Source organism: Cynara cardunculus (genome assembly GCF_001531365.2).
Source record: "Cynara cardunculus var. scolymus isolate 2C chromosome LG 10, CcrdV1, whole genome shotgun sequence".
Taxonomy (NCBI): Eukaryota; Viridiplantae; Streptophyta; class Magnoliopsida; order Asterales; family Asteraceae; genus Cynara; species Cynara cardunculus.
Window position 1 is genome coordinate 93,815 of NC_037537.1, and position 15,324 is coordinate 109,138.

The following is a 15,324-nucleotide window of genomic DNA, read 5'->3' on the forward strand; positions in this document are numbered from 1 at the left end:
GTCACTTCCTATAATAATACCATCTTCAAAAGAAATGTTATAAAATAAAATTTAAAATCCACTTCTAAAAATATTAGGAAAATGTGTATGACAACTAATCATTAACATTAATTTTTTTTAAGAGAAGTTGACGACAATTTTAAAACTATATGCTAATTTAAGTTATCTAAATATGCCCGAAAACGATGTTACAAAGTACTCTACAAATGTTTAACTAATGTTAGTAATTTGTTTAATCAGAAGTCACAGTTCTAACTGAAATCTCATATAAGGTGATAAAATCATGATGTTAATTTTGTAACAAATTTAATTGAAATCTCATTTGAAGTTATGAAAAAGAAACGTTTTATAATATTTCAAGTGAAAATTAGAGGAGTGCGTAAGTTGTAACAACAGTTGTGGAAGTTCAAGGCGATGCATGAAAAAACACATCACCAAGCTAAGATGATGAATTTTTTTCTCATAAAAAAATAAAATTAATATCAAGTGGGGTCGATAACCCACATATCAGATATTAAACTGATAAAAACAAATATTACACTTTATCGTAACATTCTATAATATTTAAATTATACTTAAAGAAGTGTGTTAAACCTAGATAGTAGTAACACTAAGATGACAGATAAATAACCACATCACCAAGTAGTATAATGAACATTTTCATATAAAAAATAAAATACCAAACAAGTTGAAACCATATATTAGATATCAAACTAAGAACATATAATATATTTGATCTAAACAAAAAAAAAAACCTAAGATTCGGGATAGATATGTTAAACTAAAAATATATACTACATTTAATCTTAAGCAAAAGGTCGACATCCGAAAAAAAATATGTTTGTTCCATTTTTAATCATTTTTTTTTTGTAGTAATCTCCCTCTTGTCACTTTCACTCCACATCATATGCGGGATGCAAACAATATTGAGAAAAATGTTGACCCTTTTCTTTTTGTATCAACCTCTCACATGTCTCTTTCTTCTTTGATCCAATGTCTAATGCAAACAATAATGTGAGGAAAAAATGATTTATAATGCTTATAAGTTGTCACCTTATTATCCATGGTTATTACTTTTATATAGATACAAATAAATATATAAAAATATAGATTATAGATATACAACTATAGTTTTTACAACTATAACTTCGAACAATTTTATGGTTTTGATTTATCGTCAACTTTATGCTATTTTTTATATTAGTTTTTGATATATAATTTTTTTATAAAAGATGATTGGGAAAAAACAGGACAACCCAAAATTACACAAACTCTCTTAGTATTATAAGATAACTAACTCTTTTTAAAAATTCACTTCCTTCTTTTGTATTATTTGGTTGGTTTTTTACTTCAACCATTGTTATATATTTTGTATTATTTGTTTAGTTTTTCCTTTAATATATTATATTGATATTGACATTGGTTGATGATTGATTTCAAATTCATTTTTTCCCTTCTTTCACATACTTACCTCCGTATTCGAATATATCACATTCTCATGAATTTGCGGCATTATCTTAACATGTAACTTCTTCACATATAAGTTTATTTTACTTATAATCATATAATCAAGTTTAGTTAATATAAAACGGTTATCATAGATTCAATTTTAATTTTAACAAACTAAAATAATCAATAAATTGTTCATTATATTATTTTAAAGTTTTTAATTCAACTTTATAATATAAAATATATATTAAAGTCATGTCATTACCTTTCATTGTTATTATAAAGTCAATTGATATAAAAGAAATAATATAAAAATAGGGTCATCCAAATAAGATAACTTTATGATCAAGTCTCATGAGTTGACACAATGAATCTCATCATTCTTACTTATACATACCTCTTTATTTCAATCTTTTAATCTCTCACCAATATGGGATATCTCAAACTCAACCACGATTCCCCAAACACCTTAGTACTCATTTCTCATGATTTCACATCAATACCTCTTGGTTTGCACGGTGATCAAAACTCAATTTAAGAAAAAATGTAAAATCCTCGACTCGAGCGAAAGTGCGATGTGTCTGAAAACTCGAGATCATGTTTATATTTATATTCTCCCCGTCCAACACCGTAAATTACAATTTGGAGAATACTAACATCAGATGAAAGTACGCCATTAAAAAGTCAACACTTTTATTCTATATATAAGTGATATGATAGATACTTAAACTACATTTGTCATTATAAATACTGCAATAATCACAACTTTTGTTAAGAAAGAAATATATCATTGCATTCGTTTTGCACAAATATTTTACCAATTGGTTGGTTTTAATTTCAACCATGACTACAGATTTCAAAGCTCTATCACGCATTTATACATCCATCATCTTTTTCCAAACTATCATATGTCTATCAATATGAAATGATCAAAGTCAACTTTATTTCAGATTTGATGAACACTCAAACCTCATATTGACAAGTCATCATCCTTGGTTTCACTTTTATATTTTCACTATAATTTTTACCATTTAGTTGGTTTTGATTCCAACTATGATATAGATTTCAAAGACGGTCATCTAAAATAAGACAACTTATGAGACAAACTCCATGATTTAACACAAAGACATCCAATCCACATTTCTTATACACTTCACTTCGTTTGAATCTTTCAACTCTTCATCAATGTGAGACAACTAAAACTCAGTCACAATTCACCATATGAGAATACTCAATTTTCATAGTGTCACCTCAATACCCCAAGTTTTCTTATATATATATATATATATATATATATAAAGATAAAGTTTTTTGTCCATTTGGTTGGTTTTTCATCCCAATCATTGTTATAGATTTCAAAGAGGATCATTGAAAGAAAGACAACTTTATGAGGCAAACCTCATGAATCGACACAAAGACACCAATCCATCTTTTTATACATTTTAATTTGTTCAAATCTTTCAACTCTTTATCAATGTGGGACACCTAAAACTCAACTACAATTCATCACTCAATTCTCATTGTGCCACCTCATCACCCCAAGGTTTTACTTTTATAATTCTCATGGTGCCACCTCATCACCCAAAGATTTTACTTATATAATAATAATAATAATATAATAATAATAATAATAATAATAATAATAATAATAATAATTAATTTTGCACTATAATTTCTATTATTTGGCTTTTTTGGTTTCCAATTATGGTTATAGATTTCAAAGAGGGTCATCCAAAGAAAGACAACCCTATGAAACAAACCCTATTATTTGACACAAAAACATCTAATCCACCGTTCTTTTACACTTTATTTTCTCCAAATCTTTCAACTCTTCACTAGCATAGGATATCTCAAATTCAATTACAATTTACCAATACCTTAATATCCAATTCTCATGATGTCACTTCAAACACTCATGGTTCTTCTTTAAATATATATATATATATCCTATAAGCTGTGTTTTCAAAACCCTTTTTTACCAAGGAAAAGGAGGGAAAGAAAGAAAGAGGAAAGTAATAACAAGACATGGGAGGAGAGGGCGAGTTTTTAAAATTACAAAACAATCCAACTTTTCATAATAAAAAATATATATGTAGCCGAGGGTATATTTGTAAAGACAGATCAAAATTAGCAACAAAGTTAGTTGATGAATTTGCTTTGAGACATTAACATAACACATAATCATCTCTTGCATTGCATTTGCATGCTACAACTCCAAATACAATTACAATTACAAACCTTGGCTTCAGTTCAGTTCAACAAAATTTACAGACTAACACCCCTTTTTCACTTATTCTTCTTTCCCTATATATAACATTCCTACTCGTGTCTAGAAAATGGGGCAACCGGTGACGTTAATTCCCGGAGCCGTGGGGCATTTCGCCAACGGACAGTGGTCCGGTTTTGCCCCCCACCAATTCAAATCAACCCCCTCGTTTTGCAGGGCGAAGAACAGCAACACCCCCATGAACGCCGTCCCTGCATCAAGCGCCGCCGACAGAATGTAATTGTACTTCTGCCACCATTGTTTCCGGTACTTGAACACGAAATAGTTAAAGATCATTCCGGTGATAAGCCAGCTTGCTATGTTTGTTGGGGTTGCTGGTGGCATTCCCGCAAATCCATAGGATATAACAGGTATGTTGATCAAAGGAATCCATTTTTTCTCCGGGAAAATCTTGCTCAATACCCACACGGGTACCGGCAAGAATGCTCCGACTAGAAACAGCCATACGAGGTTTCGGTACAAACCTCCAGGTCCAAAGAGTCGTTGTGGTCCGATGAGTCCCCATATCACAGAAGCATCAAATGTGACCTTGAACTTGGGGCATGTCCATGGAGATTCGGGATGAAGTCCCTCGATATCACATAGGTTTTCGATATTCTCTAACATCCACCATGATACCGCAAGATTGACCGTCCCAGCAACTAGAGTTCCCACCAGCTGCAGGTGATATCGTTTTCAAACATTACTAGTCAGTCTCGTTTAGATCACTAATAGATTACTTTAGAAGAGGACTTAAAACAAACCTGAGCTGTGAACATGCATCGAGGTGGGATCTTCATGTAGTGACCCAACTTAAGATCCGATAAGAAGGAAAGCGCATGAACGGTACTGATTCGTCCATAGATCTTGAAAATCAAATTTGCAATCGGTTTTCCGGGTAAAATATACCCAATTATGAACTGCGCTATAATGTCGTATCCGGGTTGCTGTAATACAACTCAAAGTCAACTTCCATCTTGTTCTATAAATGAATCGGAATCGGAATCGGAACATGATAGATATATAATTAAAAGTACCTGATTGGTGGTAGCTTGAATGACCCCGATCGGGAGCGTAACGAACCAAGCCAAACCAAAAGCAAAGAGAAAACCCCACCATGGCAACTGCACGTCCTCGTTCCAAACAAAGCACATAACGAGTGATAACGCTATGCTCCCTACCAGTAGCACGAGGTACCACCATTGCGGCACTTGCTTGTAACTCTGCATCAGTTTCGCATGGATGTCCATCTTCACGTTCTTCACCGCAGATTTGCTCTGCTTCCATATATCCCTACAACACAAATACGACTAGTTTTATATATGTCATCTAGTTTAGCTTTAACCAAAATGACTGCTAGTTTATCGGTTAATAGCTAACTTAATAAAAAGATGGGTTGTTTGGTAGAAGCATAGTTACCCGCCGTGAAATAATGCGACATGCGTGAGTGTGGCGGTAAACCTGGCGAATCCTGATCCAATGGAAAGCGCAAACAAAGGACTCAAATAGAGTTTGCTATAACTGTTGTAGGCAGCGATGTTTAGATCGAAGTGGGGTGTCAAGATTCGAGTAGTGTCGTACTCGTGACCTGTGCCGGTGAATAGTTTGTTAGAGAAAATTGGGAATTTGCGGGCATCGAAGGTGTCGTACTTCCAGTAACAGAGGGGGACGATGATGTAAATGAAGATGATGAAGCCTACTCCGACGTTGACAATGGAAGTCCAAGGCGTGACTAAGGGGCTCCCATGGTATGCATTAATGCCGGCCCAGTCGAGGGTGAAGGCGCCTAGGCCGAGACCATGATAACCGGAGCCAATTTGTTGGGCGGTGATGCTATGCGGCCAAGCCCAACAAACCCAAGAAAAGAAAGTCAAGATGGGGAAGAGATAGCCGGGAAGCGCGTAATATGCGAAACTCAGAACCAAGAAGATGATAAAAAAGCGCATCCGTGTCATGCCTTGTGCTTTCGTTTCCCTTTCGTGCAATGCCCTGCAATTGCATGCATACCACATTAACAAAAATAAAAATAAATACCCATTTGTCCCTCAGTTATTTTAGACATGTAGCAGCAGTGCAACCAAACCCAACGTGAAATAACTTAATCCGATGTTTAATCAAGTTGTAAAATTTTCAAACCGTAGGTATTGGGATGATATTGAGTTACTATTATTTGAACCCAACCCAATGAACCCGATATTCTTTTATTTATTGGATTTAATATGATTGTTGAATTTCTATTAATATATACATTAGACAATTACAATATCATGCACGCACGCTCTTCATATACACATATTTTCAATCTATTCACATCTCTATATAACTCAACTCATCCGTATATATGTTCAGTAACTGTGAACATATATATATGTGAATTGAGAAAATTAAGTGAATGTGATATACGTAATTAAGAAATATGTATCAAATGGTTGATAATGAAAAAAAAAATATGAATAAGTTGTATGGCAAACATGGAGTTGAGTTGTTCAAAAGCGAAGCCATGAGCCTTAGTAGTGGATTAGGGAACAAAAGGGTTTAGATTCGATTTTCTGCTTTATGCTTATTCTTTAATCCTGACAAGTGACATACGTATATATGTATCTTAGTTATGGAATATAAAATTCCTCCTCCATCCATGAACATGAACATGAACATGAATATGAATATGAACATATATAAAAAGGAACATAACTTTTCGATTATTCTGACAAGTGCTAAAAAGGAATATAAAAAGAAAAGGAGAGGGAGAGGGAGAGGGAGAGGGAATCAGACCTAAAGAGAGAAACCTGAGCAAGGTTTGCTGGCCACCACATCTCAACTGGATCAACCAAATACCTTCTTAGCATTCCTGCCCATCCATACCCCAATATCTATACCAAATCAAATCATCACTCTAACATCATATCATTTCATTTCATTTCATTTCATCTCATTTCATTTTTCATCCTAATTCAATATATCTAAAGGACATAATTAAGCATTGAAATCGGATATTACAACAAAACAATATCTTCGGATTTCTTCCAAATCATAATCATAATAATCATTCATTGTTTACAAAATAAAATAAAATAAAATAAAATACCTGAGAAGTCAACACCAGAATCAACGCACACAAGAAATTCAAGCTCTGTTTGTAATAAGCTTTCATAACTGTAATAGCTCCAATGGAGTATGCATCACCCCCACCCGTCGACACCCCACAATTCGCAAACACCGTGATTATCACGTGCTCTTTCATGTTAAAGGGACCAGGGTTCAAGCTAAACCTCCCACCCATCCACCTATACTCCTTCGTCGGCAACGTCGCCGCCATGAATTTTCCGATGGGCAACACGGCTATTTGCATCAGAATCGCCGATATGGCCAAAGGTTGGGTTCTATATATGAAGAAAGTGTTTAGGAAGATTAAAACGACGCAGCACACCACACCCAGTGTCCATGCTCGGAATGTCATCACCGGTAGACCAGGGTCGTCGGTTTCCGGCACCACCAACGCCACCTCCTCCACCGCACACTCATTTTGCTTCTCGCCGGTGGAGCCCATTGTCACTTATGTCTCTGGTTCAAGGCAGTGGGACTGGGTTTGGTTTTATAGGAGAGAGAAAGCTCAATAAAGGAATTTGAGGGCAATTTTACTATTTCTTTATAAAATATTTAAAATAAGAGTAAAATAATATTAAAAAAGAATTACATTTAATTTTGATATTGATATTGAATATATAAATTATTGAAAATGGAATAAAAATAAAAATAAAAATATATTTAAGTTATGATTTGGATTGGTGTACATCATTCTTGAGTTGAAGAGAAAAATAGAAAGTCCATTTTTGTAACATAATATCTTCAACAAATACAAAATATATAATATAGAGGATAATTGGGGAGAGGAGGGTAAAATAGACTTTTTAGGGATTAAGGTGGGTGGGTATGTGTTGTAACTTTCCAAAGGGGTGTGAAAACCACACGACATACACACTCTCTCTTACCAGATTTTAAAAGGCCTGCTGATGTGTTTCTCTCCACGTAGGCTTTTATTGCCCGCTGGACTCACACTCACACTCACACTCAAATGGATCTAGAATTGCAAAAAAACTGGATATTACATCTATACACATTAAATATATAGATTATGTGTATCATATGATATTTATATTATATTACAAAGCATTTTATCAAAATTATTTTTTATGTATAAAATACTGTTTATTAATACATATTATTTACAATTCAAGATTACAAGTAGATTGTACGTAAATATAATTTATTAAAGCTCCATATATAAATTCGTGTAACTAACTGCATATAAACATAATCAAATACATGATAAACATCTTATTTTAAATATAAAAAATCTAAAATATAATTAGGATAATCATTGAGTTCTAACATAATACTTAATTATTATCTTTATAAAATATTATATTATTAAACAAAAAATAAATTATTTCGTTATTAAACTTAAATTAAATTATAATAAAAAATAAATTAAAAAAATTAGAATTTTTAAATAGTTGATTTGATATTAACATTAACATTGATATTTTTTTTTCAAATTTATATTTTATTGATTTTTTAAAAACACATAAAATCGTATTATAACATCGACAATAATAAATAATAAAATAAACATTAAAATCTTCTAGTAATTTATTAATTATAATCTGGATCCTACATCTCTCTGTGTCTCTGTAATCATATTCATTTCCTTACGTAGACCAAAACCCAAATTTCCAATGAAGCCTTGTTGACTCCAACTTCTTCCTCCACCCCATTTTCCCCAATACTTGGTTTCCTCAACATGTATCACCCACCCTCTCTTTCATCTTAATTTCAAGATTCTTCCACCTTCATCCACTACCAACCTAGTTTTAGGCCAACATTGATTGGCCCATGATTGCATTTCCAACCTCCCCTCTCTTCTCTTCTCTGCTAAACCTTCTTCCCCAACCCACCCATTGTCTGAACCTTAAATGTTGATCAAGTGAAAAAACCAATCATTTTTAATTAAAAAAGCTACCCAATTGCACTCAAGGTATTGTTGGAGTCAAACAGAAGAACATCAAAGATATGTAGGAAGTTTGAAATGATCAAAAAGTAAACTGCAAAAAAGTTTCTGCATATACATAAAAATAGAGGAGTTTGTTGTGATAGACAACTTCTTATTAACACAACTACTACTTTTTACAGTGGGTATTGTCCAATATATATGTATACATGAACCACCACCATTCTAAGAGACACAACCTTTCCTAAACACCCATTCTAACATAACTGCAAGATACCAAGGGATGCAACCCTTCAGTGGCAGATCTAGAAAATTAATGGGGTGGGGGCACGTTTGATGGGACTTGGGAGAGGAAAACATATGGCCATATGGGACTGGGAGAAACCATGTAAGACAAGAGTAAAAATAGAAAATTTAAGCTAGTCAATAAACGTTTTTGGTCTTTGACTGGGGGCCTTTCCCCCCGGTCCTTAAGGGCTAGATCCGCCCCTGCAACCCTTCACAAACGACACACTTGTACGGGTTGACAGATATATAACTGTCAACAATAACTGCCCATTAGACATAAACCCAAAACTTGACTAACATGACTAGCTTATATTTAACACACCCCCTTAAGCTAGTAATGGTAGAACTCCCAACTTGTCTCTCATAGCTTTGAAGCTTCCAACTTGAAGAGCCTTTGTAAAACAGTCTGCTTATTTGTTCCTTTTCCCCATAAAACTCTATCTTTACTTCACCATGGCTCTTCCAAACTCGTTGTTGAATCTCGATCCAGGTTGCCCCCTAGTTCCCAGAAACCCTTGTACAAACCTCCGAGTCCTCTGATCACGCCGCCAATCTTTTTTTTTTTTTTTCGGGCCTGTGCAGTTTTCACTTGTGAATGTTCCAACTCATCCCGTATGGACCTTAGCCATAAAGTTTGACATCCAGCTATTAAAAGGGACATGCATTCTGCTAATCTGCTTCAGCAGAGGATAAGGGCACCATACTTTGTTTCTTGGATTGCCAAGATATAGCCCCAGATCCTAAACTGAAAAAAGATACCCTGCTGTACTTTTTCATCATTCATAGTTCCTCCAAAGTCACTGTCACTATAGCCTTGGTATAAACAATACCATGATCTATAGTACCTTTCACATACTTTAAGAAACCTTTTCGCCGCTTCCCAATGACTTGACTTGGGTGACTCCATAAATCTGCTAATTAGGCTTTTGTAAAGGCTATAATCTATTTCCTTATCTCTATTCTCCTGGGATAACTTTAATCCAAACTCTATAGGAATACTTACTGGATTATATTAAAGCATATTAAATTTATCCAATAAGTCTTGACCATACCTTTGTTGAGAGATTATGATTTTCTCATCTTCTTGTTTGTTCTTTCTTCTCCAGTGCAAGGCCCCCTGAGCTTTCTCCTTCCTTTCTCCATGATTAGGAGAGTACACCAACAAACTTGAACACCATCATGACTGGTATAACTTTGATCATCAACACATCTGTGGAGAGTTTCATCCACCTTTACACAATGATCATCATTAACAAAAAAACATCCAAATTCTTTTGGTCTGGTATGTTCATAGCAGATAATACAACAAACCTTAAAGTCTTTTTTTTTTCTTCTTCTTAACCTTAAAGTCTTCTTCTTTTTCTACTTCTTCTTCTTCTTTTTCCTTTTCTTCTTCTTCTTATCCGGACTTGAACCAAACTTTAAACATTTTGTCTTACCCTTGTTAAATCGGGCCATTTTAGTTTGATGATTATACCAAACATTCTTAACATGATAAACCGATCTTCCCGGCAAATGTGTGGCAATTTTTGCCCATTTGTTCCCATACTTGCCTTGTAAATCAAACAACATTTGTTTCTCCATTTCCGAAAACATTCCTTTCTTGAGATTAGGTTGATAATTGTTCAACCACCGAAGACGACATGATTTTCCCGTGCGTTGAAGATGTCCTTTTGAAAGAGGAAGATCCCAATCTTTGGGTCCGTATTCTTCGACATGCTTGATCAAGAGTTCATCTTCTTCAATTTTCCATGGACCTTTCTTTATCTTAATAGGAATTCGTTGTTCCATAATTGTCTCTTGTTTGTCTTTATTTTTGACATAAATTTCAATACTAAAAACTTTTATTGTAGCCATCGAGACTCCGTATGATCTTGTTTGAATTTCTCCTTTGAAATCAATCTTACTCTGCATTATTTGTTGTATTCGGTACTTGTCTTCAACCATGGATCGAATAGGCTCTATTTGTTTCGATTTATCTTTTGAGTTTTCTGCACAATCCTATTTCTTCCTTGTGTTCTTCTTCCTGTGTTCTTTTCTTCTTCCTGTGTTGTTTTCTACACAATCCTTTAACTTTTCAAACCTTGCTACAGGCCACAAATCAGAGCCCATGGGCTAACCGATCGCTGGGAGAAAGTGAAGGAATCAATCAATTAATAAGAAGAATTGATCGATTGGCAGCAAACACAAGAAACGAGCGAATTGCAAGGTTTGATCGAAGAAACTGGCAAATTAATCGAAAAGAAAGAATTACCAAACAAAGTATACATAGGAGGAAATTTCAAAATTTAAAGAGAAGTATAGAACTCGCAAGTTTACTTCGCGGTTGGAATCTTGGTGGAGAAATCGGCGAGAAGAGAAACATGAAATCTTTATGTTACCGTTGCTTTGGAAGAGGCCATTTTGCATGGGAATGCCCTATGGAACAATCCAGTCTTCATGCCTCACAATCTGTGCATAAAGAAGACCCTTATAATTCGAACATGGGCATCACACTCATCAGTCCCTTACAATCATTCAGTCAAAAGTATGTTGATCGAATGATCATAAATGGAGATTATCTCCTTGAAGGATCAGACAATGGTACATGGGACTCAATTTGGTATGTGAACACAAAGATCTCTAAACACATGACACCAAACCATGACTTGTTCACAAAATTCAAGAGTGGTTTCACTGTTAACAAAGAAGATCATCATGATCAAATCGCAATCCATGGTGTTGGGGAAATCGAAGTAAAATGGGATGGAACGATGTTTTCTATACCTTATGTATCGTATGCACCCATGATTAATATAAACGTGTTAAGTCTAAAGCAACTAATCTTGCAAGGTTTTGAATTCGAGATCAAGGACTTTGGATGTGTAATCACTCACATGTGTGTGAGTCGACGAAATCAAGAAGATGATCAGAATGAGTCTACTTCAAGGATCAATACAGAAACCAACCAAGGTTCAAACGAAATAGAAGATGGATTGGAAATTGAACGAAAGACAATACATTTGATTGTTGAAACTTTTGATGATTTTATCTCATTCATGGTGTTAGTGAATTGTGATAGAATATGTAACAAAAACAAAGATCATTTCGTGAAGAAATTCGAGAAGACAATAGGTTGGTTTCAAAAGATGAAGACTGGAGAGGATCTTGCACTACCATCAAAGATTGCAGGACTAGACGTTCACTTATTCGATTTCTACAAACTGGTGATGAAATCAGGAGGTCGTGAGGAAATTACTAAGAAAAACGAATGAAGTGAAATGACTATGAGTTTTGGGTATCCGGAGTGCTATGGGCAAACATTTAAGGAATTATTTGATCAATATTTATTGATTCCACAAGAGCACTACGAGTTTGGACCTAAAGATTTAATTTTCATGACTATATATATATATATATATATATATTGTTTTGAGCTCCAACAAAAATAAGATTTGTCCCTATAAAAACTTACTCTTGTTTCAATGTCAATTATTTATATAATTTGCTTTCTATATTAGTTGTTAGGGTTATGATTTGTTACTTGATGTATAATATTTAATGGTTAGAGTTAGAGTTTGTTAGTTATTGCCCGATTGTTAAATTTTTGTTAATTGTTATGCTTAGATTTTATTATTACTTCATGTCTAATTGTTAATTTTTATGTTAATTGTTAGGGTTAGAGTTTATTATCAGTTGAAGCCTAACTAGTGTTTTTCTTTTAATTGTTAGTTGTTAGGGTTAAGATCTTTCAGTTGATGCCTAATTATTATGTATTTGTTAATTGTTTTGTTATTTCATTACAAAAATGATTTTTTTTAAATATCTTTCGACTAACTTTACTCATTTGATGCCTATAAAAGTAAATTTGAATGATATTTCTTGGGATCCATCCGAAAGAAGAAAAAAAAAGGTTATGACGTATCACTCTAAACCAAATACTTAAATTACCTTGCCAACTACAAGATGATGACCTTAATTCCAACCCCCATCACCAAAATTCCTTGATCCACCACTTTCAAGGGGCCCAAAAATATCTCTCTCATCTTTGAGAGAGCAAATCTCATATTGCATGTACCCGACTTATATATACAATTCATGTCATACTCAACGTAACCCTTCTCAAAGTATAACACTCTTTATGCGTTAGTCCCAATGCACATCTCAAGTTTGAGGATAAGAGTGTTCACCATTTTAAGACTTACTTTTTGAGGCCGGTCTATCAAGTGATCCTGACTGTGGGTCTTGTCCAACGCTTGTGCAACGACAAACGCATGTGACTCTGGTTGCACCCAGTGCACTTCCAACTTAGACTAGGACCAGATTTCATAATGATCTTGATTTATTACCAATCCCCTAGTAGTAACTGATCAAGGACAATTTTAAATAATATGATCATCATATTTATTTAAGGATACTTATACATGCTAATAAAGAACACATAAATGTTTGATGTAAATACTCATCTAATATGCCATAACAGACATAAACATACCAATAAATTTAAAGTTTAGTAAAATTATAGATCAAATCATTGTATTACAAAACCTTAAGCCTATTGCATTAATATGATCATCATGTTTGCTCCGACTCATAGATTTAGTGAGATGATTTGCTAGATTGTCTTATGATCGAACTTTGCATATCTTCATGTCATCTTGATCAATAATCTCTTGAATCAGGTGATACAGTCTCAAGACATGCTTAGAGCGTGATGTGACCTTGGTTCTTTGGCCTGAGCTATGGCAACCTCATTGTCACAATAGATCTCGAAAGGTCATATATGCTAGGAACCAATCCTAAGTCTGAGATGAATTTCTTTATCCAAACAATTTCTTTGGCAGCGTTAGATGCTGCAATGTACTATGATTGTGTAGTTGAATATGTTATTGTACTTTGCTTGTAGCTATTCCACCTCACAACACCACTATTTAACACAAAAAAATAAATCACGACTGCGATTTAAAGTCATCACGACTGGTTTAGAAACTAGAATCTGTATACCTTGGATACACATATCTCTTTTCTGACCTCCGTACAGTGAAAACATATCCTTAGTTCTTCTCAGATACTTCATGATGTTCTTTACTACTACCTAGTAAGCATCACCTGGGTTTGAGTGATATCTGCTTGTCATGCTTAGGCATATGAGACGTCCAGTCTAGTACCTAGCATGATATACATGATAGAACCTATGGCTAAAGCATAAGGAACACTCGTCATATGATTCATGTCCTCTTTTGTACTAGGACATTAAGTCTTGTTTAGTGTTATGTCATATATCATTGGCAAGTTTCTTCTCTTGGAACCCTCCATCTTGAAGTGTTCCAAGATATTGTCAATGTACGTACTTTGACTTAATCCAATATCTCGACAGATCTTTATACCAAGGATATATGTTGTTTCTCCTCTATCCTTCATCGCAAAACACTTCCCTAATCAGGCTTTTACACCTTTAAGGGTTGGGATGTCATTTCTGATGATTAATATGTCATTGACATATAGGATCAGGATACCATTATGCTTCCACTGACCTTCTTGGATACACAAGGTTTATCTTCAGTCTTTATAAAATCAAATTCCTTGATTTTCTCGTCAAAACAAAGATTCCAACTACAAGATGCTTGCTTTAGTCCATAAATGGACCTTAGCAATTTGCTTATCTTTTCAAGGTACTTTGGATGTTAAACCTTTTGGTTTTACCATGTACTCGTCTTTGCTTAAAATTCCGTTAAGAAATGTAGTTTTAACATCCATTTGTCATATCTTGTAATCATGATACACAACTATGACAAGAAGAATCTTGATGGATTTTATCATGGCTATTGGAGAAATGGTGTCATCATGATCAACTACTTGAGTTTGAGTGAAAGATTTTGCTACCAACCTAGCGTTATAAGTATGCACAATCCTATCCATGTCGGGTTTTTTTAATAGCGATTTGCATCCAACAACTTTACACCTGACAAGTGCATCTGCCAAGTTCCAAACTTGGTTGTCTGACATGGGTTGTATTTCATCCTTCACGACATCATGCCATTTATTAGATTCCACACCTAATACGGCTTCCTAGTTGGTTACATGTTCATCATGAAATGTGTAGTTATTGCTAATGAGATAACCATATCTCTCAGGCTCTTAACAATTCATACCCGACCTTCAGATTGTTTCTATCTTGTCATTTCCCTCAACAACTTGTTGGGGTTCAACATCTTTTTGATTGTCAGTGTCAACCATTATCTCATCTTGTGGTTCTTGAATTTCTTCAAGATCTACTTTGTCCCTCGTTGTTGTTCTTGTTAGAAAATCAGTTTCTAAGTACTTATCGGCATTG

At 34.3% G+C, this 15,324-nt stretch overlaps 2 protein-coding genes and 1 non-coding gene across 3 annotated transcripts; all 3 read right to left on the reverse strand.

The window, feature by feature from the left end:
- Positions 1-370: 370 nt before the first annotated feature.
- Positions 371-564, reverse strand: LOC112520571. The gene has a single exon (XR_003070042.1). It is a non-coding gene; the product is annotated as a U2 spliceosomal RNA (small nuclear RNA).
- Positions 565-3,603: 3,039 nt separating this feature from the next.
- On the reverse strand, positions 3,604-7,278 carry LOC112520403 (oligopeptide transporter 3-like). The gene is made up of 6 exons (XM_025128786.1): positions 6,801-7,278; positions 6,488-6,585; positions 5,135-5,704; positions 4,753-5,008; positions 4,480-4,662; positions 3,604-4,393 (listed from the first exon to the last, which is right to left on the reverse strand). The coding sequence occupies exons 1-6, from the start codon at positions 7,260-7,262 to the stop codon at positions 3,779-3,781; spliced, it is 2,184 nt and encodes a 727-aa protein (XP_024984554.1). The 5' UTR covers positions 7,263-7,278; the 3' UTR covers positions 3,604-3,778.
- Positions 7,279-10,156: 2,878 nt separating this feature from the next.
- LOC112519101 (transcription factor DUO1-like) lies at positions 10,157-10,802 on the reverse strand. The gene is made up of 2 exons (XM_025127086.1): positions 10,489-10,802; positions 10,157-10,241 (listed from the first exon to the last, which is right to left on the reverse strand). The coding sequence occupies exons 1-2, from the start codon at positions 10,800-10,802 to the stop codon at positions 10,157-10,159; spliced, it is 399 nt and encodes a 132-aa protein (XP_024982854.1).
- Between the last annotated feature and the right edge of the window lie 4,522 nt (positions 10,803-15,324).